This window comes from Neovison vison, chromosome 1, assembly GCF_020171115.1.
Source record: "Neovison vison isolate M4711 chromosome 1, ASM_NN_V1, whole genome shotgun sequence".
Lineage (NCBI taxonomy): Eukaryota > Metazoa > Chordata > Mammalia > Carnivora > Mustelidae > Neogale > Neogale vison.
The window spans coordinates 99,205,618-99,230,619 of NC_058091.1; the positions used below are offsets into that span (position 1 = coordinate 99,205,618).

The window sequence follows — 25,002 nt, forward strand, 5'->3', positions numbered from 1 at the left end:
AGCCCCTGAGTTAAAGTTAATTCACCTAAGACTACTCTCACCAATTCTGTGTACAATGGGTCAGTGTCAGAAGGTTCTGCTCCCTCCATTCCCCATTAAGAGGGAAACAGCATTGGCTCTGCAAAGCTCTTCCTTCCAGCGCCCCTAGGACCACGTCAGTGGAGACAATGATCTAGTCGAAGTCACCTTGGCCACCATTTCCCTTCAGGGCTTGGGTCTGGCTTTCTTCCAGAGAGCTGCTCTGGTCCCCAGAAAGTCAACACACCGCTGCAGACACTGCAGAGCCAGAGGGCCAGGAGGCTGGACAAAGATGAGGCACGGAAAGTAAGGCTAGGTCCCTCTACCCTGGGCTCCTGGGAATCTGCTCAGGAGCACACATGATTGTACCTGAAGGAAAACAGAGGCATGACGAACAGCCTGCTGCTACGTGCAGTTCCATACAACACCAGCTACTCCAAGAGCAATGGAGCGTACATTATGGTATTATTTACTCGACCTGGCTTTTCCCAAGTAATCAAAATACAAAGAGCACCACTGCAAACCATATGTGCTTTCTCCTTTGTGGAGTAAAGCAAACTTTAATTAGGCCAGGGGCACAGAAAGAGCTGGAATTATAGCTGAGCTAGCAGCTTTCTCTTCTTATGGGACAAATTCAGTAACCTAAGGTGGTTTCGATGCATCTTTTCATTTAAAGAAGAGACATCAGGCAAGTATCACAGCTAGGTCTGGGTGACGCAGCTCATGGAGTGAATCATTTCTAACGGTGACAGGTGACTTCTCATCTAACACCACAAACAGCCACCAATAAGGTATGACCTTCAGCATGATAACCATTTCCAGGGCACTTTCTGGAATTCTACCAAAGCATCTCAAGAGACAAGGTCATTTAACATTTAAAGAATAAGCAGAAGAATGTCATCTTGGGTGGCCATTATCACAGCCTTTCAGCCCAATATCTCTAGATGTCAGAGCCACAAGATAACCCTTTTCCAAAACGCCTGGCTGCTTTTAGTGAGGAAGGCCTGGAGAGCTGTGTGATTATTACCCCTAAGCAGACATCTATCCAAGAAGAGTAAGAAGAGACTGTCCATACTGGAATTCAAATTGCATCTAGAAGAGGACCCAGGGACATTTCCAAGTAATACCAAGTATGTGGGTGGTTGACAGTTTATATTGTTTCTATGTGAATGGCTGAAGTGTGTATTTTTTAGACTTGCTACAAGCCCATGATTTAAATAAGGAAACAGAGATGAGAAGTGATATGGATACCCCAAAGTCACATGGCTTTTTGGTGGCACCACTGGGACCAGCACCCAGGTATTCGGGTCCTCAGTTTAACTGCAATCTCAAACAGGAGTTCCATGTTCCTCGGACCTTCCTTACTTGTTTCTGAATCCTTAATAATTCAAGAACACAATGGGGGTACTCTATCCATGAAGCAATCTGAGGAAAAGCAGACTTTCGCTGCGTCTTTACTTCAGCAGATTTGATTTAAAATTAACCTCAGCTGCTCCAAAATTTAAAGTATCTCATTCTTTCAGGGCTTAACTACCTGCTCTTGGCTGTGCTATTATGAAACAGAGTCAGGTCAAAGCCTGAAGCTTTGCATTTCAAATCTTTCACATCCAGGCCATAAGGATGCTCATTAAAATAATTTCACACTCACAACTTCCAGAAGTGTTTTGTTTTGTTTTCCTGATGACCAGGAACACCCATGGGTCACTGCTGAATGGAATACTCTTGGTTAAGTCATAAGGACAGGCTCTGTACACTAGAGAAGCCTTTAGAACAAAGCACAAAGGAACAGCCTGTCCTCAGCCCAAGCTGAAACAGGGATGTCTGGCATTCTCCCCTGAACCCTAGACCCTGTCCTTGTATGTTGCCGGTCCTAGTTTCTCACTTCTCAGGCCTCCTGAGGAGTGGCTTCTGCAAATGCTCGTTTTGTCATTCATGGATTATAAGTGGCTAGGGAGAGGAAAACCTTAAGCCAAGACTCAGCATCTCCAGACTGTACTGCACACTGGTCTGAGGCGCAGATCCGAATCCCAGGCCTCCCTGGGAATGTGCTCTCTGCAGAAAGGGTGATGACAGTCCAAGGAACAGTAAAGGAGTTAGCCCAGGACCTGGCATGGGAAGCACTATGGAAGTCTCTGCTATGACTCTAGCCAGATGTTTGCTCTTTCTGCTGCCCATGAACAAAGGCCCACGACTCCCACGATTAGGTCTGAAGCAGTGCAGCTCCTCCTGTATTCTGAGGCCCCGGCCAGGGCATCCTTTGCATAATTTAAAGAGACTTCTCCAGGCTACCTACCGACTCTGGTTTTGCAGATTAAGTCTGCGTTAGTTGAGGATTTGTCCAGTGACACGTTCCTTGGTACCCCAACTCCAAGTGGCCAAGTTACCAAAGGTTTACAGAGTCAGTTTAGAGAAGTCAGGCCGGGCTTTGAACCAACTTCAAAGCTTGCACTCTACTAGAAGGTAATCCTTGTTCTTCTGTTGGGTGTGAGGAGAGAGGGGAAGGCTGTCTGGGTTGCACCCTTCCTCCATTTGCCCAATATAGGGCATTCTCTCAGGGCAGTGCCAGATAAAGTGAGAGGAACATAGCTGAGCAGGGTGCTTCCAGTCCCTGAGAAAAGCTTCATTCTGAGCAAGGAACTTTAGTTGCAAGGGAACTAAGAGTGAGAAGTATTTTAAGGCAATGATTAGGCCTTTCCGAGAAATATTAATCTCACTACATGTTTCAATTTCTCTGTACCTCTGTTAAAGGAGAAAAAGCAAAATAGTAAAAAATTTTTTTGAAGTACTTTGGTAAACATAATTAAAATAAAATTCAATATCCAACTACCAGGTCTTTTAAGTGTTTTTCCAAATGCTATTTCCCCACAATAACATTTCTATTTTCGGAAGGTCTGAAGGGAAAGAAAAACAAGACAGTTTAGAATATAATGTTTCCAAAGCAACTGCTCTGTGGTTCTATCAGGACCTTCAAAGCCAGAGCCCAGGGAAGAACAGGCTGTCAGGTGCCTGGGGAGATGCTTCAGCTGTATCAACCCCACAGTGACAGAGGGGTTAGAAGGTACAAGCAAAACACCCACCCAGCAAATTTCTTTCATCTTTCCAATAAAGCAGCATCAGAAATCTTCAAAAGAAGATTCAAAGAAAAAAAGTACTGACTTCTGGTTCTGGCAATGCAGCAAACTGAACAAAAGCAGAACCAACTCCCCCAACTATAAAGACCCACAGAAATGCTCCATGAAAGACACCAAGTCCATCATCACTGATGCCTAATTATACAGTGAGGCCCCCTCCCCAAAACATTATGCAGAAAAGAGGACGTTAGTTTACATTTAAGTCCTTTTAGAATCTTTCCTGTATTTGAGGAAGACATCTTACCTGAGATGACCCCACCCAGCAATACTAGTTTGGGGTGCTTACCCAGGATATCAGACAAACCATTTTGTTTTTAAAGAGGAGATTTAATGTAGATTCAATAATTATTTCTAGAGTTCTGACCTCACAGATGTGGCTGAAAGCAAGTGGTTAAGTTTGGAGATAAGTGTCGTATCTAGATCACGGAAACAACAAAAAAACTCCCATAATACTCTTATGTTATGTGATGGGGGGAGGAGAGACAAGTGGCAAACCTTCAAAAATAAACAGCAGGTAGCCGTTTACACTGAACACTCAATAGATGGATGGAACAGCAGAGTAGACACAAATGAAAATGTGAGTGAATCAGAAAGAGATAATGAGGCACAAATACAAGGAGAGACGATGTAGGGTCGGGGACTGTTAACACGTGTTTAATAGTAGAGGGAGGAGAGGCTGGAGTTGAGCAGATGAGAGCCGAGTACTTTCCTGAATTAATGAAGTATGTAAACTCTCAGACCCAAGGCTCACAAGTCCTGAACAAGATAAATAAAAATAGATGACTACCCAGGCACACAACTGTTTTATTTTTGAACGCAACTTAAAAATTACCCGGAAAAAAAAGGATTACTTGTGAATGAACAAAAACAGGATTCTGGAATGAATCTTTAAAGTGCAGGAGAAAAATAACTTCATCTAGAGTTCTATGCCTAAAGACCAATAAAATGATGCTCAAGGGGTGCCTGGGTGGCTCAGTGGGATAAGCCTCTGCCTTCAGCTCAGGTCATAATTCCAGGGTCCTGGGATGGAGCCCCGTGTCAGGCTCTCTGCTCAGCAGGGAGCCTGCTTCCCCCCTCTCTGCCTGCCTCTCTGCCTACTTGTGATCTCCTCTCTGCCTACTTGTGATCTCTTTCTTGCTCTGTTAAAAAAATAAATATTTTTTAAAAAATGATGCTCAAACAGAGACTGAGAGTTGAGTCTTCACAGCAAAGAACTACTCCAGGAGAAGGAAACGGAGCCTCAAAGGGAGGAATGGATTTCACAGATCAGGAGTGAGCACAGCAAAGAGCAAGCCCTGACTGCAAAGATTGTGCAGGACAAAACAGTGCAGGACATTTAACAAACGCTGGGATGAAATGCGATGGAGACACACAGGAGAGGGGGATCAGCAAGCGAACTTCCAGCGTCCTGTATGACTCAGGAGGGTGGAAATAAGAATTCACCATAGACTTTATGAAGTTGAGGAGGCATATTAAGAACTTATGGACAACACTAAAATACAGAATTAGAATGAATATTCAATCAGTAAATGAAAAAATAAACACAAAAATTCAACAGAAAATAGGAAAGGAAAAAAAGGACACAGAAAACATATACACACAAAAAAGATGATAGAAATTATTCTAAAATAATCACTACACTAAATGAAAATGGGTTACATTTCCCCACTAAAAGAAAAGAGACTATCAGATTCAGTCATTAAAGTCCTAGTGTATCTAGTTAAAAAAAAAAAAATCACACTTGCACAAGGAGACCAAGAGTACTCCATACAACACTATCAATGGAAATCTGTACGTTCATGTAAAGAAAACTTCCTAAAATGGTATACTAAATTCTAACACTGAAATAATACAGAAATTAACTAAATTAAAGCTCTATGATTCAACTTGGAGTCATCTCACAATTTAATATTCACTAAAAGAAAGCTACCTGAAAGAGTATAAACAGTAAGCCATTAACATAAATTTTTAAAATTTCCCAGAATATACACATGTACAGAAAGTATAAAAACATATTTAGAGAAGAAACATATGAACTTCAGAAGAAAGTTGTATCTGGGAAGGGGCTGTATTTCAGATGCATTTTTATAATATTTTCTTTTTTTAATTTAAATTCAATTAGCCAACATATAGCATATCATCAGTTTCAGAGGTAATGTTCAACAATTTTTCAGTTGTGTATAACACCCAGGGCTTATCACATGCATTTTAATAATTTTTTAAAGATTTTATTTGTTTATGGGAGAGAGAGAGAAAGTGTCGGTGGGGGGAGCAGACAAAAGAGGGAGAAGCAGACTCCCTGCTGAACAGTAAGCCCAACATGGGGGTTTAACTGAGCCACCCAGGTACCCCTAATATTTTCTTTTTAAAACAAATAATCTAAACCAATAATATAAGGTCAATATTTGTGAGGCACATAGATATCATTTATGTGACTATACTTTCCATATGTTGAAGTAGTTTTGAAATTACAATTTAAAGTAAGAAATACAATGGGGAAGAAAGAGGAAGTTTTGGTTCTATGCCAATCCAGATCCGTCTATCCAGCTATCAACCACTGTTTTAAAATTGCATTTTAAATGTTCTAAATGTCTGAAGTCTCTCACCCTATTCAAAACCGACAGTTCTAACTGCAAGGGAAAAAACACAAACAAGTACTCAAAAAAACAATCTTATTTGTAATCTGTGATTTTGTTAAATAAAGTAAAACCATGGTTTAGGCATTTGCTTTTTTTCTACCCCAATACTCACGAAACATTTGGTGGAGCCACATTAACAGAGGGAAGAAACACTGAGATCACAGCCATCTTACAAGCCAGTGATCAGTGTGTGAGGGACAGGATGCTGAGGCCACACCCAGCGGAACACCTGAGTGGAAAGCTATGCGTCATGTTCCTTGGGAACAGTGGGAAGGCAAGAGAGGTTTAAATCACAGAATCACTGCTCTGTAGAGCTCAAGTCCTGACTCCGTGTGCTCCTGGCTTCCCAGGGGAACTGTGTAGAATCCTTAAGGAGATGGAGACTGTCAGAGGTGGCCTAGGTCTTGAAAGAAGAGGGAGTGTCTCGGGGGTAGAGACCAGAAGAATGAAAGAAACTAGTCTTGGGGGTGTTGAGTGGAACTATAAATAATGTGCAGGCTGGAAGCTCAAAGGGTCTCCTCCTGAGGAAAGGGCACAGCAGTTCTTACAGTACAAAACCTAGTATCCTATTCAATACTGACCCTGCTTCCCCTGCAGCTACTGCTGAGTCCCAGGATCGGTGCACAAGACTCAGACCCATCAATAGGGATGCTCCCTTTTGGACTGGAACAAACCAAGCTATTTGATCCTCTCAGCTGAGGGGGCACAAGAGGTGAGAGGTAGGAAGAGAGCATGGATCCACATGGATCCATATCAGGATATACCAGCTGCCTATATACCTGTATACCTATATGCCTATAACATGAGACTGCCATGTTTGACATGTTTAAAAAGGAGTAAGAACAATGTACACAAAGATAAACTCAAAATGGATAAAAGACCTCAACATTAGACAGAAATACATCAGAATCCTAGAGGAGAACATCAGCAGTAACCGCTTTGGTATCAGCCACAGCAACTTCTTTCAAGATATGCCTCCAAAGGCAAAGGAAACAAAAGCGAAAATGGACTTTTGGGACTTGATCAAGATCAAAAGCTTCTGCACAGCAAAGGAAATAGTCAACAAAACAAAGAGGCAACCCATGGAATGGGAGAAGATATTTGCAAATGACAGTATAGACAAAGGGCTGATATCCAAGATCTATAAAGAACTCCTCAAACTCAACACATACAAAACAGATAATCACATCAAAAAATGGGCAGAAGACATGAACAGACACTTCTCCAATGAAGACATACAAATGGCTATCAGACACATGAAAAAATGTTCATCATCACTAGCCATCAGGGAGATTCAAATTAAAACCACATTGGGATACCACGTTGAGATACCACCTTACACCAGTTAGAATGGCCAAAATTAGCAAGACAGGAAACAACATGTGTTGGAGAGGATGTGGAGAAAGGGGAACCCTCTTACACCGTTGGTGGGAATGCAAGTTGGTGCAGCCACTTTGGAAAACAGTGTGGGGATTCCTCAAGAAATTAAAAATAGAGCTTCCCTATGACCCTGCAATTGCACTACTGGGTATTTACCCCAAAGATACAGATGTAGTGAAAAGAAGGGCCATCTGTACCCTAATGTTTAGAGCAGCAATGGCCACAGTCGCCAAACTGTGGAAAGAACCAAGATGCCCTTCAACGGGCGAATGGATAAGGAAGATGTGGTCCATATACACTATGGAGTATTATGCCTCCATCAGAAAGGATGAATACCCAACTTTTGTAGCAACATGGATGGGACTGGAAGAGATTATGCTGAGTGAAATAAGTCAAGCAGACAGAGTCAATTATCATATGGTTTCACTTATTTGTGGAGCATAACAAATAGCATGGAGGACAAGGGGAGATGGAGAGGAGAAGGGAGTTGAGGGAAATTGAAAGGGGAGGTGAACCATGAGAGACTATGGACGCTGAAAAACAATCTGAGGGTTTTGAAGGGGCGGGGGTGAAGGGTTGGGGGAACCAGGTGGTGGGTATTAGAGAGGGCACGGATTGCATGGAGCACTGGGTGTGGTGCAAAAACAATGAATATTGTTACGCTGAAAAGAAATAAAAAATTTAAAAAAAAAGGAGTAAGAAGTGGGGGGCAATGGAAATGAGTCCAGCTTGGACATATACTGCATCATGAGAAGCTACATCTGGTATTGTACGGTTGGGCATTCTCAATCTGGAGCTCAGGCATTGTACGGTTGGGCATTCTCAATCTGGAGCTCAGGGACTTACAGGTAGCTTTGGGAAACATGGGGGGGCTTCAATAAAGACAAAATATGCCCTCCATCTCAAAGGGTAGAAAAGGCACACAAGAATTTTACATTTGCTACAAAGGGCACAGATTTACAATGCTGAGAAACTAACACAAACTAAGCTGTTTCTCTTCTATGAAATTATTTGAGCCTTCACCACTGATTGTGATTTTATTTTTTTTCAAGATTGTATTTATTTATGTGACAGAGAGAGAGGGAGCATAAGCAGGGGGAGCGACAAGCAGAGGAAGAAGCTGGATCCCTTCTGAGCAAGCAGTCCGATGTGGGGCTCTATCCCAGGACCCTGGGATCATGACCCGAGCCAAAGGCAGATGCTTAACTGACTGAGCCACCCAGGCGACCCTTGACTGTGATTTGTTAACACCTCATTTAGAAAGTAAAAGCCAAAGGCTTGTCATAAAGTCCTGCATTTTTAATCCAAAACACATCACTGTTCAAATACACTTCTAATCAGGGATCTACGATCATTTTCCTGAGAATAAACACTACGTTTTTTGGAGAACACTGTATGAAATCCAAGTCTTTTTTTTTACTCTCTCACAATCAACCACAGTCACTATGAACAAGTGTAGACTTTTTCTGGATTTTAAACTCTGTTTCACAATTTTCAAACTGTCATTTATTTTCCTGCTTCTGGTAATTTTAAACTCATAGTGACTCTCCCCCTTTCACTTCCTTATTATCTCTCTTCTTTTAAGATTTCTCTTTGTCTCCTTTAAGTGACAGCTACTTTTATTTGTATTAGCCCAGAACTTGCCAAGGCAGCTGTGAATTCACACGGAATAAAATAAACAGAACTATCAATGACTACATATTTATTTTTTAAATTCCTTACAGACCCAAATATGTAGATAAGCAGGAGGGTAAATAAAGCCTAATAATCAAGACTCTGCCAACTGTGTGACCACAGGCAAATGGTTCCTGGGACACTTTGCTGAACTGTGGGGCCCAACTGGGATCTACGACCTCCTCAGTTTGATCTGTCATAAAACTCCATGACTTCCCTCCTAGGTTTTAACAGCCAACGGAATATAAATCCTAGTTAAAAGAAAAAAACCAAAAAAAAAAAAAACCCCAAAAAACAAAAAAAAAACCAGGAGCTAAGAGGAAATGAAAAACTTGACAAAGGATATGTTATAATGGTATTACTAATGGTTTATGTACATACAGGGAAAAAAGTCACACAAAAATCAAATGCAAATACCTATAACAAGTAGTAAAATGTGGGGCTTATTTTCAACTCAGGAACAGCTGCTCTGGACACATTTTAGAAAGTGGATTTAAATTAAAGAATTACTGCCTCCTTAGGATTACTATTGTACGTACTCTAAATCGTCAGTTAGGACTGTTTTCCTCCACTGTATTATTTCTTAGGTCTCTTCATCCAGTGCTCAGATGGCTCAATGTCATGTCTAGTTCTCACCAAGCTGTCAGAGGAAAATCTGTATTTCCTACCACAGTGCTTCTGGACCATCCAAATTCAGTCCTATGCACACAGCAGCAATTTATACAGCACTGTTCTTCCCCTCTTTCCACCAAGAATGATCTGTTTGAGAGAAGTTAATTACGAAGTTCTGGCTCTATCTCCAGGGCTTGAGAAACCCATAAGGCAGATCCTTAATTTCTAGAAGATTTAATAATCTTAAATATTTTTTCTCTAGAATACTGCTATGTATAACAATAAACTCTACAAAAGCTTTCTTAAGGAAATGGCTGTATCATCTATCAATTATGGGAAAGTAAACGATTTAACTCTGAAAAACCTGACACTTTGCTGTAGCTTTGTCCCTTGAACACAGAGACGTGCACAGTGCTGGGCCCAGGAGTCATTCCTATGCACTGCCCTGCCTCCAGTCCTGCAATATCCATCTTGGAGGCTAATTAAACTGCCTTCATTCTAGAACAGGACAGAAAAAGTGAAAAAGGGGGTTGTAAGCATTTCACAGAGTATCAAGCATAAACATAATGATAATAGCATCTACCATTCTATTCCTAAACTCTTTAGCTGGCTTATGAAACATACATAGGTGAACAAGGTCCAGACCTCCCACAGGTGCAATAAATATCTCTCACGATCAGAGTGTTCTGCACTGGTGTAACCACTCAGACGCACTCTCACACACAACCGCGTGCACACAGACAGGGAGGCAGGATGAAGGGGGCTCAGGCGGATGGGGAATTCATTCTTTCCTCTCAACACCAATTTAAGATTCATTTTAATTCCCCCCTACTTCCCTTATCTTCTTCTTTACTATTCCTTGGAGAATTAAAGCCACAATAAAAGGTTAAAAATCTAAAAGGGAGTGCTTACAAATGTTTGTATGTGGCTAAATTCTCCACCTAGAGATAGAACAATAGTTTTGGGTTGCGAGACATTTGTACTGTAAGCCTGAAAGGTGGAGTCCCTCCCCTAAAACCGTACACAAACTGTGCTTACCCTCAGAGGGCAGCTTCCCCCCACCTCATTAGCCTTAAAGCTGTATTACACAACAATGAAAAACAGGGAGGACCTAAGTTTTGATTCCAGTTTCTTTCATTTTTATTTCAGCTATAATGTCTGCCTCCGAGATCTTCAAATAATAGTTTTCAACATCCCAGTTATATAGAAAAAATAATTTGGCCCAAACTTACAGACCATTCAAATCTTAAACGCAGATCTCACCGTACACTCCTTTTAGCTTTTAAAAACTGAATTTGTCAAATCTCAAAGCTATTTACAGTTATCAGATCAGGCAAGAGGCCGACTTACCAAAAAACATACCAAACACAACTGCTACCCACTTCCTTCCTCTCCCACCTCCAAATGAAAATCCTGTATTTATTAAATGCTTAAATAATAAAATGTTCACAGATCTGTTTTTCACATTTTGTTCATTTTCCACCCTGTATTCTGCCTGCATAAATGTATTTCTGGAACTACTTAATTCTGAATATAATATGAAGCATCACAAAACAATCAATAGCAAAGGCTTCTATTTTAGATATTCTAGAAGGCATATTTATAAAACAACTCTGGCATTTTAGAAAAATCAATTTTAAAACATACTCAAAATGGATTAATGTATTTGCTCTCCCATCCCACCCTGCAACACAACTGCCCTTCCTCATTTAGGAACACCATTCAGGACGGTGATCAGAGCACATTTAAGGGGGAGACCTACCTCACAGAACATATAGAGAGACAGCAATGTGAGGCCAAGGTTATAGACCACTAAAATTCTCCGGCAAGAGAACGGCTGCCTATTCTTCATGTATTTTGGTCCCAGCCATACAATTAGTAAGTATATGACAGAGCAGATAAAAGTAGGTATATAATTGTCCAGAAGAAACCATCCTTTTACTCTGGTATCTGGAAAGTAATAAAAGAAAAATATTTAGTGATTAATAAGGCAGATATGAAAACAACTACAACTTTTTTCCCCAAACATTAAAAATCTTCTCTCCCCATAATTTTATAATAGTCATCTGATACTCCAGTTCCTAATGCCAACGAAGCAACTGGAAGAGGAAGCAGGAGTTTTCAATATTTGTCATACAAGGTGAAGCTCCTGTTATGTGTTCTGAGTAATGTGCATATCATACATGGTTTTTGCTAAGTAAAAATAATACGTATTCTAAAGAATCTTAAGGAAAGCAAGGAGAAAGCTAAATTTGCCACTAACTGTATTTACCGACCAGAGCTGCTGACTGATGCACAAGATAATAGAACTCCACAAATGACAGTCTTTTTGAACTCCGGAGTCCTTACCTGAAGTGTCTGCTAGTCTGCCCAGCAGGTGCAGACTCAGAGAAAATGGGCTATTCATCCAGCTTAACGACAGTCACAGTCACCCCAATGAGAAAGGCAGTATCTACTATGAGTGCAATGGTCAACAGCAGAGGGGACAGTACTTTTTAAGGAAAAATAAAAAGGGGTGAGGTAGCAAGGACCAGTGCGGTGACTATTTAGGGAACCACAGGAGCAGCAGCAGCTTGAGAAAGACCTACACTGTTTTCAAAGATGCTGCAGGGGGAGGAGAGATCTCCCCTGCTCTCCCCCTCCTCCTTTCCCTATAGGGATGAGGAAAATTAGTTCCACGCAGCTATAGCTGCAGGAGCAATTTGACAGCCCTCTCTTTGGATGGGGGTAAACTCCCTGGCAGCCAACCCTCCCCCAGGTGTTAACCTGTCCCCTGTAAGTCAACTTCAGCCTGTGATCGATGCCCAGGAAGCCACCTCTGCAGCACATTCCCCTTGGCATGCTGCTTTGATGAACCCCCCAAAACCTTTCACTCCTCAATCTTCTCTCCCCTCCAAGGTCACCTACACTGGAGCTCAGAGGCGCACGTACGTTTTGCCTCCTCCAACTTCAGAGAAGCAGCAGCTAGTAAGCATAGTCTCTGTCCCTGCTTTGACCTCCTGACTGGGCCATCCTGCTACCTTTCCCAACACTTTTTCTCTTGATCTTACAGGAAAAGCAGCCATCCAGTTGGAGAGCAGGTTGTCAGTCTCCTTTCTTGCAGACATTCTAAATTCACCCAGTGTCTCTCTGTACTGCTCCTGCCACGGCTTTAGAGGAAGATGCCCTCCCTCCTCTCCCATTACTTAGGCTAAGGTGGTCCCAGTGGACTTAAGGAGGAGGTTCTTAATGTCTTGTGTTCTCAACTCTGGGCCCTGGCTATCAACTGTGAGAAAACAAATTCTCATTTAGCAACTAACATTAGACTGTTACATATGTTTGTGTGCACATATAGATCACAAACAGTAAATGCACACGCAGAAACCTCCTCCCATTTCCTTTCACTTAATGCTCTATTTTACACCTTTCTTTTGAAATTTCATAAGGCCATATGCCATATGTGCAACCTCTTTCTATATTGCCAAATACTTCCAGTACTTCCAGCCCCACTGTATTTCCAGGCAGGAAGTCCCCAGGGCTTGAACCAACCCTGGTAGTCTCTGCCACCCTGTGCTGACTTGTTCAGACACAGGCATGTGAAACAATTGTGGCCATGGAGCTCTGAGGAAATGGCAGTTGGGTGAAAGGTGCTGGGGAAGAGTTTCCTTATTCTCAAATTTATGCAAGCAATCACATGTTTTCCTTCTCTTCGGCAGGTGACACCTGTGGCTTCTGCAGCCATGAAAGGTGGAGGGACTTTTCTAGGTACACAACTGTTGATATACTGAGAATACAAAGTAGAAAATGACAAGAACAAGTGTCCTGGGTCCCTGAAAAAACTCAGGAGTTGCTCAATCTTGGTCATGTTTATTATTGTTTCAGCCGTTTAAAATTGGATTCTATTGACCCACAAGGTTGAAATAAGGCATCATCTCAACACAAGTAAATATTCAAGATGATCTAACTTGTTTTTCTCATTTGGCTATACACTAATTGATTTAACCTGCCCCCTCTTGATGGGCACCTAGATTATTCCCAGTCTTGTCAAGCAATGCTGCAGAGAACACCCTTATTCCTATCCTCTCATATCTGATCAAGACAAGTTCTAGGATGAAGGCTCAGGAGTCAAATAGCTGAGTCAAAGGGCATGTGCATTTTTATTTCAATGGAAGACACAATTACCCTTCAGAGAGGTCATACCAGGTAGACTCTTTTCCCACATCATCACTACTATCAAACACATTTCATTTCTACCACGCTAAGAGACTGAATTTCTTTCGCTGTTTTCTTTTGTACTTGAAAAAATCAGAAGTGAAACTGAATCTTTTCATCTATTTAAAAGCTTCTTGCAATTTTTCAATGACTCTGTGAACCTAAAAAGTTCCTTCTTTATAGATACATCACGTATCATTACAGATGACATTCAAAGAGCGCAATATGGAGCTGATTTACTTCCTAAGAGGAAACAAACGATGAAGTATAAGAAAGTATAAAAAAAGTATAAAAAGTGAGGTGTATATATTTACCCATTGATGAAATAGCAATAACATGAAAGAACATTAATAAGTCTTTAAAATTGTAAAAGGGGACATGTTTTAAACTACTACAGCAGTGCATTTTGGAAACCAGTCTCAGCTGCAGACTCGCAAGAACTGAGGAAAACGTTCCACCAGTGATGGTAAAATCTGCAGCATTCCTGGGCTGCAAACTTTCTAGCATAATCTGAAACCCCAGCTACAGTCAGCAGAGGGTCACAGTAGCTGTGTGTCTGCTCCAATAGCCAGGGACACTGCACCACTTCAAGACCGTCATCACAGGACTTTTCTAAGCCCCTTGTTATCCAGGACAAAGCGTTAGTTTTATCATAGAAGATGCTAATGTTTTCTAGAATCTGTTCATGCAATATTTATAAGTATCCATAAGGGGAGGGGAGCAAAACCAAAACCACCTTACCTCGGGGGCCTAGCAATGCCTTGAAATAGGTACTACGTGATGCATCAAAATTTTCCATTTTTAAAACCTATTAAGAAAAACAGACATTGATTAATCTCTACTCAAAATGCTTTTTATACAGTGCTTTTTCATAAAAGAACAAGAACAAATCCTTTTCAAAGAACATGCTACAGACAAGGTTATGCTGAAAAATTTTTTTTTAACTCCCAAAGTAACTTGTGTGCTGTGTCTAATTTGAAAACCAAAGGAAAGACAGAATCCTGTGAATTCACTTTATAAATGAAGTGCCAGTTTTCTGAAGTTCTTTTCGCAGTTCCATAAAAATGCTTTCTGTGAAGCTGGAATCTCAGTGGGGAGAAGAGTGGAACTGGACTGAAAAAGGGAGAAGATCCCATCTGGGCAGGAACCAGAGCTTGAGGTAAGACTGTAGCCAAGAAAGGAAGAGCCATGTTGGAGAAAGGAAGGCCACAGTGAAGAGATGGAGTCCTCTGCTTGCTATCTTCATTAATTATTATTTAAAAATATTTCATGTCCATGGTAAAACAAACAAACAAACAAACAAACAAAAAAAACCCTCATCACTTCGCTCCAACCACAATCCCGAAGCCCCACTGTCAGAAGGAACCTATGGTAACATTTCTTGGACATACCTCGAGACTTTTCTCTTCTGAGCACAAAAGGGGTCATACCAATTGTTTTTACAATTGTGGATTTCAACCCATTACTAGATGATTAGGTCAACTTAGCATTAGAAAGCAATTACAATAATATTAATCAGAGTGCTCTGCCTCCAGGGAGAATGAATATTTTCATAAATCTCTAGTGTTATTGTATCACATAAGTATGCTGATATATGTTGGGATATAAAATATATTCTTACTGTGGAGGTTACAGTGAACAAAGAGAAAACAATGTTATATTAAGGAGTATATATTACTTGCTTGCTTTCACTTAAAACATCTTGGAAATATAGTCTATCAGTAGTTACAGATTTACCTTTATCTTCTAAGATTTTATAGCTCCCCACATTTCTCATTTAAGATATACATTTACAGTAGAGCTAAGTATTTTTTCAAATACTGACTATTTTCTATATTAAAGTTAGAAGGCATACATTTACTCTTCACAGAATTAACCACAAATATTTTACTTTCCAAGGGCAAAGGCAAAATTGGTTTTATTAACCAATTTAATAAATAGAGCATTAAGTGAAAGGAAATGGGAGGAGGTTTCTGCGTGTGCATTTACTGTTAATCATTTAATGATACTTCTCTTTCTTGGCTTACGGCACTGAAGTATGTGTGTTCTTTGGCTAATTTCATGGATAAACTTCCCTTCATCCGTGGACTCTAGTAGTTACAACTGTGTCAATCTAGCCAGCAGTGAGACAGAGACCACCAAGAACACTTAGAAAGTAGTAGTTACCAGGGTTCTCTTCTTACACCTGCCCCTTCCACCCTGGGTTGGGGGTGGGGAGTAGGGTGCACAGGAAAGGTACTGACGACTCCCTCAACCCATGGTTGGAAACCAGGAAGCCACCAACCTCTACACATCCAAGTGCCAACAATTATAAACAATCACAGTACTAGGTCACTTCTGAAATCCTGAAAATTATACAGTTTTTTAATATACTGTATTCCTAAAACCATTCTGGTTCTGATCCATTTTCCTGCCCAAAACTGAACCTCGTCAGGGGACAGAAATTCTAGAAGATTTGAGAATTGGTTAAGCTTTACATTTCCTAAGCAGAATTCCTCTTAAAAAGGATGCCATCCATTTAAGGATGCTTTATCTATTCAAAGTCTAACAGCTGGAAAATAACTTAACTGTATCTAATTATTTTTTTCATCATCTACTGAAAATCACCTAGAACAAACATCCTGTTTTTGTGAAATTGAGATCATTCTAATAAAATTTAACTTTATCTGTGATGGATGGTGGACCATGTATATGGAGGTCATGAGGTTCCCTTCATCCCCAATGAAAAGCAAACAGGCACAAGGAGGAACAAGGTTATGAACACCTTAACTACTACACTGAGTCACTGATGGACAAGCTGCCCACCAGCGACAAATCCACCTTCTTCCAAAACATTTTAAATCTAGATCCTGCTTTTACTTAATGAATATATAGCTTACGAATGGATCATATTACAGATATAAAAATCAGGTATTAAGCAAAAAGGGGCTGAGAGCAGGTATACAGGATAACAGGCTGGCAGGTGATTAGGTGGGTAAGTGCTGGGCTCTTCATCATACCACTTTTTTTTCCCCTTCAGATTTCATTTATGAGCCAGGGGGTGTGGCAGAGGGAGAGAGAGAAGCAGACTCCCTGCTGAGTAGGGAGCCAGATGTGGGGCTCAATCCCAGAACCCCAGGACCGTGAGCTGAGCCAAAGGCAGATGCTTAACCAAATGAGCCACCCAGTGCCCCAAGACCACCTAGGTTTGAAATCCATTTTGTCCACTTACTAGCAATGTGACTTTGGACATGTTATTTAACCTCTCATCTGTAAAATGGTGGCAAATGTACAGTAATTGCCTCAAAGGTTAAGAAGATCAAATGATTTAATACACATTAAATCCCTAGAGCAGTGCCAGGCATGCAGTAAGGCCTCAATAAAGGTTTTCCGCTGTAGGTCCACAATAGGTTCAGCTCCACGAGGGATACTGCCATCAATGGCTGCTTGTGTTTCTCAGCAGGGCACTGCCGGCCTTCTGTCCCTGGTCCCTGTGTACTCAATGCCATCAGTGAGCCCCTAGTCATCCTGACAACCCACCCACAACGTCCCCTTCAAGATGGACAGCAATTGAAGATAGGTGAGCTGATAGCATCACCCGAGAGAGGAGCTGTTAATAGGAGGCAGTAGTCAAGGAGAACAAGGCTGAAATGAATGTAGTGATGAGATTCACAAATACCAAGCACCTACTGTGTACAGAGTGTTGCTGAGCAGGGGCAGACGCAAAGGAGCAGACCTAGAAACCTAGAACAAACTCGACATTCACAGGGCAGAAGGAAGCCCGGGGCTATAAACCGAAAACAAAACCAAGCTCATCCAGCGAATGAGTGGGTGTCAGAACGGTGCATACTACAACAAGCTGTGTACTTAATACTAATAAGCTGTCCAGACACCATTCAAGTAACAGTAACATGGGATCTAGCACGAGGAAAAGACCTGACAAGGGAATCATTCTAAATTTTAACCAATTTAACCAGAGGGGCTGTAACCAGTTTTGTTTTGTTTTTGTTTTTGTTTTTAATATAAGGAGGATATAGAAAAGGTGGAAACAAGTAGGGGGAAAAAATAGAAGTCAAACATGACAAGGAACTGACCTGTGGGAGAGAGTTGGGAGGTAAGGAGAACATGAGTGGTCCTGGAAAAAATGAGGCCCAGGAAGTGGTATAACGACACATCATTGTAAGAACAATGCCTAGGACAGCGTTCAGTTTGAGAATCTAGGCTAACATCACAGCAACAGGAAAGCAGCTTGATTAAACATAAGGTAAAATTTCAGTCCAAGAATCCTGAAGCCAGCAGCAGGTTACCAGAAGAAACTGTGAAATTTAGTATTTGGAGATATTCAAGAATTCTGTGACAAGCCATCTGTCTGAGCAACCCCAGTCTAAACCCATCTTGAACAGAGGTCCCGAGGAAGCTGGCAGGCCCAGGAGCACTCCTGTGACTCGCTGAGATGGAACATCCCTACAAAAGCACACACAACATGTGATTTTCTCTGTAACAGCACATCTGTTCTTAGACTGCATTTCTTCTTCACATGAGAATTCCTGTCTTAGGTTGGCAGAACTTCTCACAATCAAACTTAGGAACACATGAAACAGCTAGCAAAACGTTCTCCGCAAGAACATATGTGGAGAATAGTAAGGGAGGAGTGTGTGTTACTCCTGAAATATCCACAGGGAAGGGAGTGAAAGCATGGGCAGAGATGGTCCCTGGCACACAGGCCCTGACTCAGTTGAGTGCTGGTCTGTGAACCACAGGCCTGATTCTGGGCTGGACTCTGCCATGTGAAAGGTTCCCTCCAAACTCCCTCTACGATGCCCACAGCTGGACACGTACGGTAATCCTGTCAGATGCAGGTGTTTGTTTTTACCCAGGTTACCAAGAAACTGTCGTCAAAGCTTTACTTTCATTATTTACCCGGTGTCAGCTCACGTTTCTGTCTGGCCAGCCACGTATCTGGCATCCGTCCGTACCATGTATCCACTTTTTCACTCCCGCCGTCCACCCCAAGTGCCCTCTATGTGCCAGGCACACAGGCACTGAGGGACGCAGCAGAAACAAGACAAAACTCCATGCTGGCGGAGAAACACACACGTACAGAATCTGTTATGTAAAGGGACTATCAGCAAGAAAGTAATATAGCAGGGGTCGGGGGTGGGGTCATGGAATAGGATCCACTTTGGCGAATGTACAAGGCCCCCTGATGTACAAGGGCACTAGACAGCAGACACCTGAACAGAAGGAGCATCGAGGCAAAGGGCATTCCAGCTAGAGGGATAGGTGAATGCAGGGGCCCCAATGCCAGCACGTGCATGGCATGTTCAAAGGCCACAGGCTAGGCGGGGGGAGAGGGGAAGTGGATGGCAGCAACACGAGAGGCCTTCTGTCCCCAACTCTCCGCCTGGCACCCAGAGCTCACTCAGTGGTGAGCCACAGAAAGCAACCACATGGCACAGCTTGCAGAGAGCACGTGGCCAAAAGGCTGGGAACAGAAGATGCCAAAGCTTAATTGCTCTCACTGCCACCGTCCCCTCATCCTCCTGGCTGCAGGCGGCTTGCCAGCACCATGCCCTTTTCCTCGTCACCTCCCTTGCTGAGCCACAGGAACAGTACAAAAGGTCTCAGCAAATGAATTCTTCACAGCCAGGCGGGGCGGCCCACCCTGCTGGGTGAATCCGGCACTTGCTGAGAGGTCTACGGGCCCAGCTCTACTCTTTTATACTTCTCTAACAGAACAGGAGAGGCAAACAGTCCTGGAAAAACCCTGGACTCTTTGCCTAGTGATCTGCGATCATGAGAACGATATGACCCACTTAGCACAAGACATTCAACTGTACTGCCAGGTCTGTGGGCGGCCGGACGGTTGCAGTCCCCCCTCTGCCAGGGTGCCCGTGGGCCAGAAACACCCCTTCTCAGTAATCCAAGTCACCCTACCGGCAGCTTGGGCAAGTTGGGCCAAGTGGGAAAACAGCTGCTCCATACAATTGTACTAGCAGGGACCAAGCCCAGGCACTGGGCCCATGGTAGAGGAGCTCGGGTCCTAAATGAAGCAAAAGAATAAGCCATTCTTTGATCTGGCTGGTTCCCCAAAGAGACAGGAAAAGGGGGTGGTCAGCACCTCCCAGGAACCAGATCACACTGACACCAGGCCAAGCATTGCTTCCCCAGCCTCCGTAGCCCTAAATCTCTGATGCCCACTCAACCTACAGGGCTTCTCAGAGTTGGTCATGATGGGAAGCAACAGGATCTGTTGAAAAAAAAAATTCTATGACAGTATTCCAAGTATTCACTAGTTCATTCATAAGCCACACAGAAAAAATAATGACAATAAAAATGGGATAAGGGTAGAAATCAGAGGCAAGCAAGTAAATTAGAATAGACTGAGGGGCTCAGTCGGTTAAGCATGTCCCTCTGGATTTCAGCTCAGGTCATGATCTCAAGCCCTGTGCTGGGCTCCACACTAAGCATGGAGCCTGCTTAAGAGTCTCTCTCTTCCTCTGCCCCTCCACCGTCCCCCCACAAAAGAAAAATAGATTTTCCTCTTTTATGCACATTTTTCAAAGGATACTCTTAGTTGCAAGCCAGTTCCCACTATCAAATTCTGGAGTGTTTGTGGTAACCATGCGACTGTATTATAATTGTGCCTCACCATAAGTATCTCACTAAGAAAACTAACGGGGTCTGGTCACTCCCTTAAATTACCCTAGATTATAAGAGGGTGTGAGAGTTCAGCATACCCATATCCGAATCAAATATTTTTTTAAGAGATTTATTCACTTGAGAGAGAAAGCGAGCACACACACAGGCGGGGATGGGGTGGGGAAGGACAGATGGAGAGTGGGAAGCAGACTCTCCACTGAGCAGGGAGCCCAATGATGTGGAACTTGATCCCAGGACCTGAGATCATGACCTGAGCTGAAGGCAGACACTTAACTGACTGAGCCACCCAGGCACCCTGAATCAAATATTAATTCTGTGTCCTGAGACAAGTTCCTGCCACCCATACTAAGAATTACAGGACTGAGGTGTGCCTTAGGCCTGAACACAAGAGAAACATTGCAACCACCACAGAATGAAATGCAGAAACCTGAACACACTGATGTAAGCAGACCACAAAAGGGCAAAAACAGCATCCTCAGAAGAGAGCCCTGCTCATGTGGAAAATCCATCTGTCAGCTCCCTCCAGGAGGAGTATGGCCAGGTGAATCATCTGTGTGAGGTTAAATAAGCATTACTGTGCCTTTGATCTACTATCAAAGAGTTTCCTGGAGGCTTGTCTGAAAAAAGACACTGCACCAAGCTTTAAGCAGAACAGGTGCACCCCCCTCCTTTCCATTTGGCTCCCAAGAGGGATCACAAAATATAAGAGAATGGTGGGGGATGGGGTGGTGGTGACAACAGAAGGGTGCTGGGGTTAATGAGAGATGGCATAGAAAGTTCTTCCACCGTAGCTCTCAAGATGAGTTTTCGGTCTTACTAAGAATGCAAACGCTATCATCTTGGCTGTTTATAGCTGCAGCGGGAGAAAGCTGGAAGGTTGTGCAGCAACTGAAAAGTATTAAGATCTTAGGGCAAATCTGTTTTAAAAGACATCAAGATTTTAAAAAATTTACTATAGTAAAGAAAGTTAATTTCCTGAACTCACAGATAAGTAGTAAAGATCTGTAGGGTCAAGTATTGGCTCTTCTTGCTGCTAAGGTGATGACAGTAGGCAGCAGTCGGCTTGCTGCGATAACTCCCTTTCCTGCAAAATCAGTCAAGTCAGACATGGCTTTTGGCTTACAGATGTGTTTACTGCAGACATTTAACTACTGTTTAGCATAACTTCCTCATCACATCTGGTTTTATTTATTCTTTGACTTGTCATAGTTCATGTAAAACTGAGTCAACTGAGCTGACGAGCTACAAGGGGGTCAGGATGAAATCTCCCTCCACTTTCTCTTCTCTGACCCATTCATCTCTTTAACAGTCAACTTGTGTTAGGCAGGCATGGGAACATTCTTCGAGCTGACTGCCAATAACACGAAAAATTAAACAGTGCTTTAATTTGGTAGTCACAACACTCTTTCCTGAATTTAAAAAGGTTTTTCTAGGTTGGAAAAAATCAGCTCTGCAATGAGAGGAGGAACATAAACCATACCTTGCTCAGAAATGTTAAAATATAAAATATAAAAACTGTCATAAAGATCATAAGGGGAAGAATATCTAAGTACTAGCAAGCTTTCAGGTATGAAAGTAAACTGATAAGAGAATTCCTTTAGAATGCTCACATTTAAATAAATGACAACTCTGGATTAAATCTTGGCTCAAGAGAAATTATCTGCCACATCAATAGTGGTATTGTCACTCTGCCAAAGCACAAATCTATGCTTATTCTTTTGTTTTAAAAGATTTTATTTATTTGAGAGAGAGAGAGAGAGTGTGTATGAGAGAGAGCATAAGAGGGGAGAAGGTCAGAGGGAGAAGCAGACTTCCAGTGGAGCTGGGAGCCCAATGCAGAACTCGATCCCCTGGACTCTGGGATCATGACCTGAGCTGAAGAAGGCAGTTGCCCAACCAAATGAGCCACCCAGGCGCCCTATGCTTATTATTTTTTCCTGTAGAATTTCCATACTTTCTAGCCTCCATTCTAAGGGCATAACAAACTGACACAATCATGTTGTCTACCATACATCACACATGTAGAGAGAGAACACAGTCCTATTTGGGGCTTTGGATAAATAACTGCAAAATTAGGGCACTAATATGCACTGCAAAGGATGGCTTCGGGTTAGCTCCATGGTTAAAGAAAGCTGAACAGCTTCACTCTGGTGTAGTGTTCAATGTGTGTGTGTGTTGCGGGGGGGGGGGAGATGGATTTTAAACGTTGCAATAATCAATTTCCCTTACTACAAAGATTAGATAGGTTAAAAGAGAAGTGCCCAATCTCCCACTCCTTGGGTGCCACCAGTTAATTAAGAATTACTATTTTAACCACTGCTGGAGAAGAACAGTTTTCTAAACCAGTGGAGTCACCCCTGTGGCTTTGTTTTTAAGTCAATCATCTGTGGTCTTTCCTCTCTGCTCTCCCTTAGTCTTCACTTCCAACCCCTTCTCCCAGGCCCAGATTAGATGATACAAAGACTCTCCGTTGGCCTCTTGTAGCTCTGTGGTCTTGACAACTCGTTTAGCACATATCTACTTCAACTTTGATAGGACTTGGATATTTATTTTTTTCAGGTATTATGGGAACACACTCTGTATACATCCTTAGGTAAAGCCCAAATCCCTCAACGGGCAATTTGTTCTATGCATTCAACAATTATCTACTGGTGATACCATCAATGAGGAGATACACCTGCTATTATGAAATAGAAGAAGGGAAACAGCATCATGCAGTGATACACACGAGCCCACAAAGGGAGCTTCCTGAAACACGGACTAAGTCCTGCTTACAGAAGGCATTCTCCAGAGAAGAGCTCTTCAGTGCTAGGGATTTAGAACCTTAACAGAGTTGTTCTCCTCATAAGGTGTGAAAGAAACTATAACAAAATACCAAAATGATTAACAGTCCCTCCCCCCCAAAACAGTCGTAGGGAATTTCTTCCCCACTTGAGAAAGATTATTTCTCTACTTTGGAAGGCAATACATAAATATACTCAATCTGAGAAATTCAGATGTAGATAATTTTTTCAGCAGGGGGAATAGGGAGAGTAACACTGCCTTCAAACTTTCTTCTAGGGCAATTCTTGTTCACAGCTAAAGAACAGAACTTGCCAACCAATTCAAAGTTCTTCCTGCAGTTCTCAGGAGGGGGAGAAAAGGGCCCCACACACCATCCCACTTGACTGACAAACATCTGGAGAGGGGTTCACTGAACAAAGTTACTCTGGTAGGACACCTGCATTCTCACTTGTTCACAGAAGAACAGGCGAGGACTTACGCTCAGGCGAAGCGCAATGTCGTGGGAAAAGACAATGCTACTCTACACACAGAGCTCTCCTGGCTGGGGGGTGAAGGCCAGATTGCTGCGGATGGACTTGGAACTCTCTTCTCCCAGAGTTCTGCTGACAAGAAGAAGTTAATCCCCTCAAGGCTGCAGTGAGAAACAAGGCAAAAGATCAAGCCTTGGGTTTGGGTCATCCCTGTGACTGCTTTTATTCCTGTGCTCCCAAGAAATCTCACAGAATGACTGCCTTTCTCTCTACTAGTCACCTGAAAGGGGACTGACTCACTGAATTCACAAATACTGAACAAGCGCCTACCATGTGTCAAACAGCTTACTGCCACATCAGAATATCAACAGATGCAGATACACTACAGATCTACTACTGATGCAGACATGACCCCATCTTCTTGAAAGGTAGAGCAGTATACACTGTACAAAGATCCCTGTTAGTCCGTCACTTACGGGGAGCAGTGGTTAGGAGCACACATCCTGGAGCCATACAGCTTGGGTTCAGATCCCTGCTCTACCATACTAGCCATGTAACCTTGGGCAAGTGACTCACCCTTTACACCCTGGTTTTGTTATTTATAAAATAAATGCAATTACAGGGGCATCTGGCTGGTTCAGTTGGTACAGCATATGACTTTTGATCTTGGGACTGAATTTGAGCCCCACGATGGGAGTAGAGGTTACTTAAAAAATAAAATTTTTAAAAAAGTAATTACAGTACATTCCTCCTGTGATTAAATACATACCAAATACTCAGACTGGCGAGTGCATGGCACACATTATAGGTTGCAAACCTATTTGTATTACTTGTACATTTGTACATTTGTATTATCATCTTACAAAGACCTTTGCCATTACCAAATTCACATTCAATGGTTTTAAGAGTTTTGCTAAGCCATATCAGAGTTCCCTGGAAAGGCCGTGGGCAATGACCTGTGCCCACATCCACCACTCACAGCTCTGCTATTCTCTATTTTGGATGAATCACATGTCATAATGATACTTGCAAATATGGAGATTTTTGAGTCTCTAGATAAATTCCTCTGGAATGTTAAGGGGATGTTGCCATTGACTCCTCTGTGGATGGAAGAGAAAAATCAATGTTCAGACCTTCTTCAGCAGTGTGGAAGGAGGTACCTGAGATACCTTTTTTGTACTTCTAGTAACTATCACGTGGAAGATGCCCAATGAATTTATCCATTTACTACAACTGGGAAAGTGGCTGAGTTGATAAAAGTCACAGGACTTGGGTAGAGACAGAATGTGAGGCCAATCTCCTACCCTATGATTTACTGATCTTAGAATAGCGCATGTAGGGGCACCTGGGTGGCTGAGACAGTTAAGTGTCTGACTGTTGGTTTCAGCTCAGGTCATGATTTCAAGGGTCTTGTGATCAAGCCTCATGGCAGGCTCCACGCTCAGCGGGGAGTCTGCTGGA

The 25,002-nt window shown here is 42.4% G+C and overlaps 1 protein-coding gene across 1 annotated transcript in view; it reads right to left on the bottom strand.

Annotated features, from left to right (window-relative positions):
* ELOVL5 (ELOVL fatty acid elongase 5) overlaps positions 1-25,002 on the bottom strand; it is a 76,084-nt gene that overhangs the window by 15,779 nt on the left and 35,303 nt on the right. Inside the window, exons 2-3 of the mRNA XM_044252940.1 lie at positions 14,387-14,453; positions 11,217-11,404 (exon numbers count right to left, since the gene is read on the bottom strand). Of these exons, the coding sequence (XP_044108875.1) occupies positions 11,217-11,404; positions 14,387-14,444 (246 nt within the window). The 5' untranslated portion in view covers positions 14,445-14,453. The remainder of the gene's footprint in view (positions 1-11,216; positions 11,405-14,386; positions 14,454-25,002) is intronic.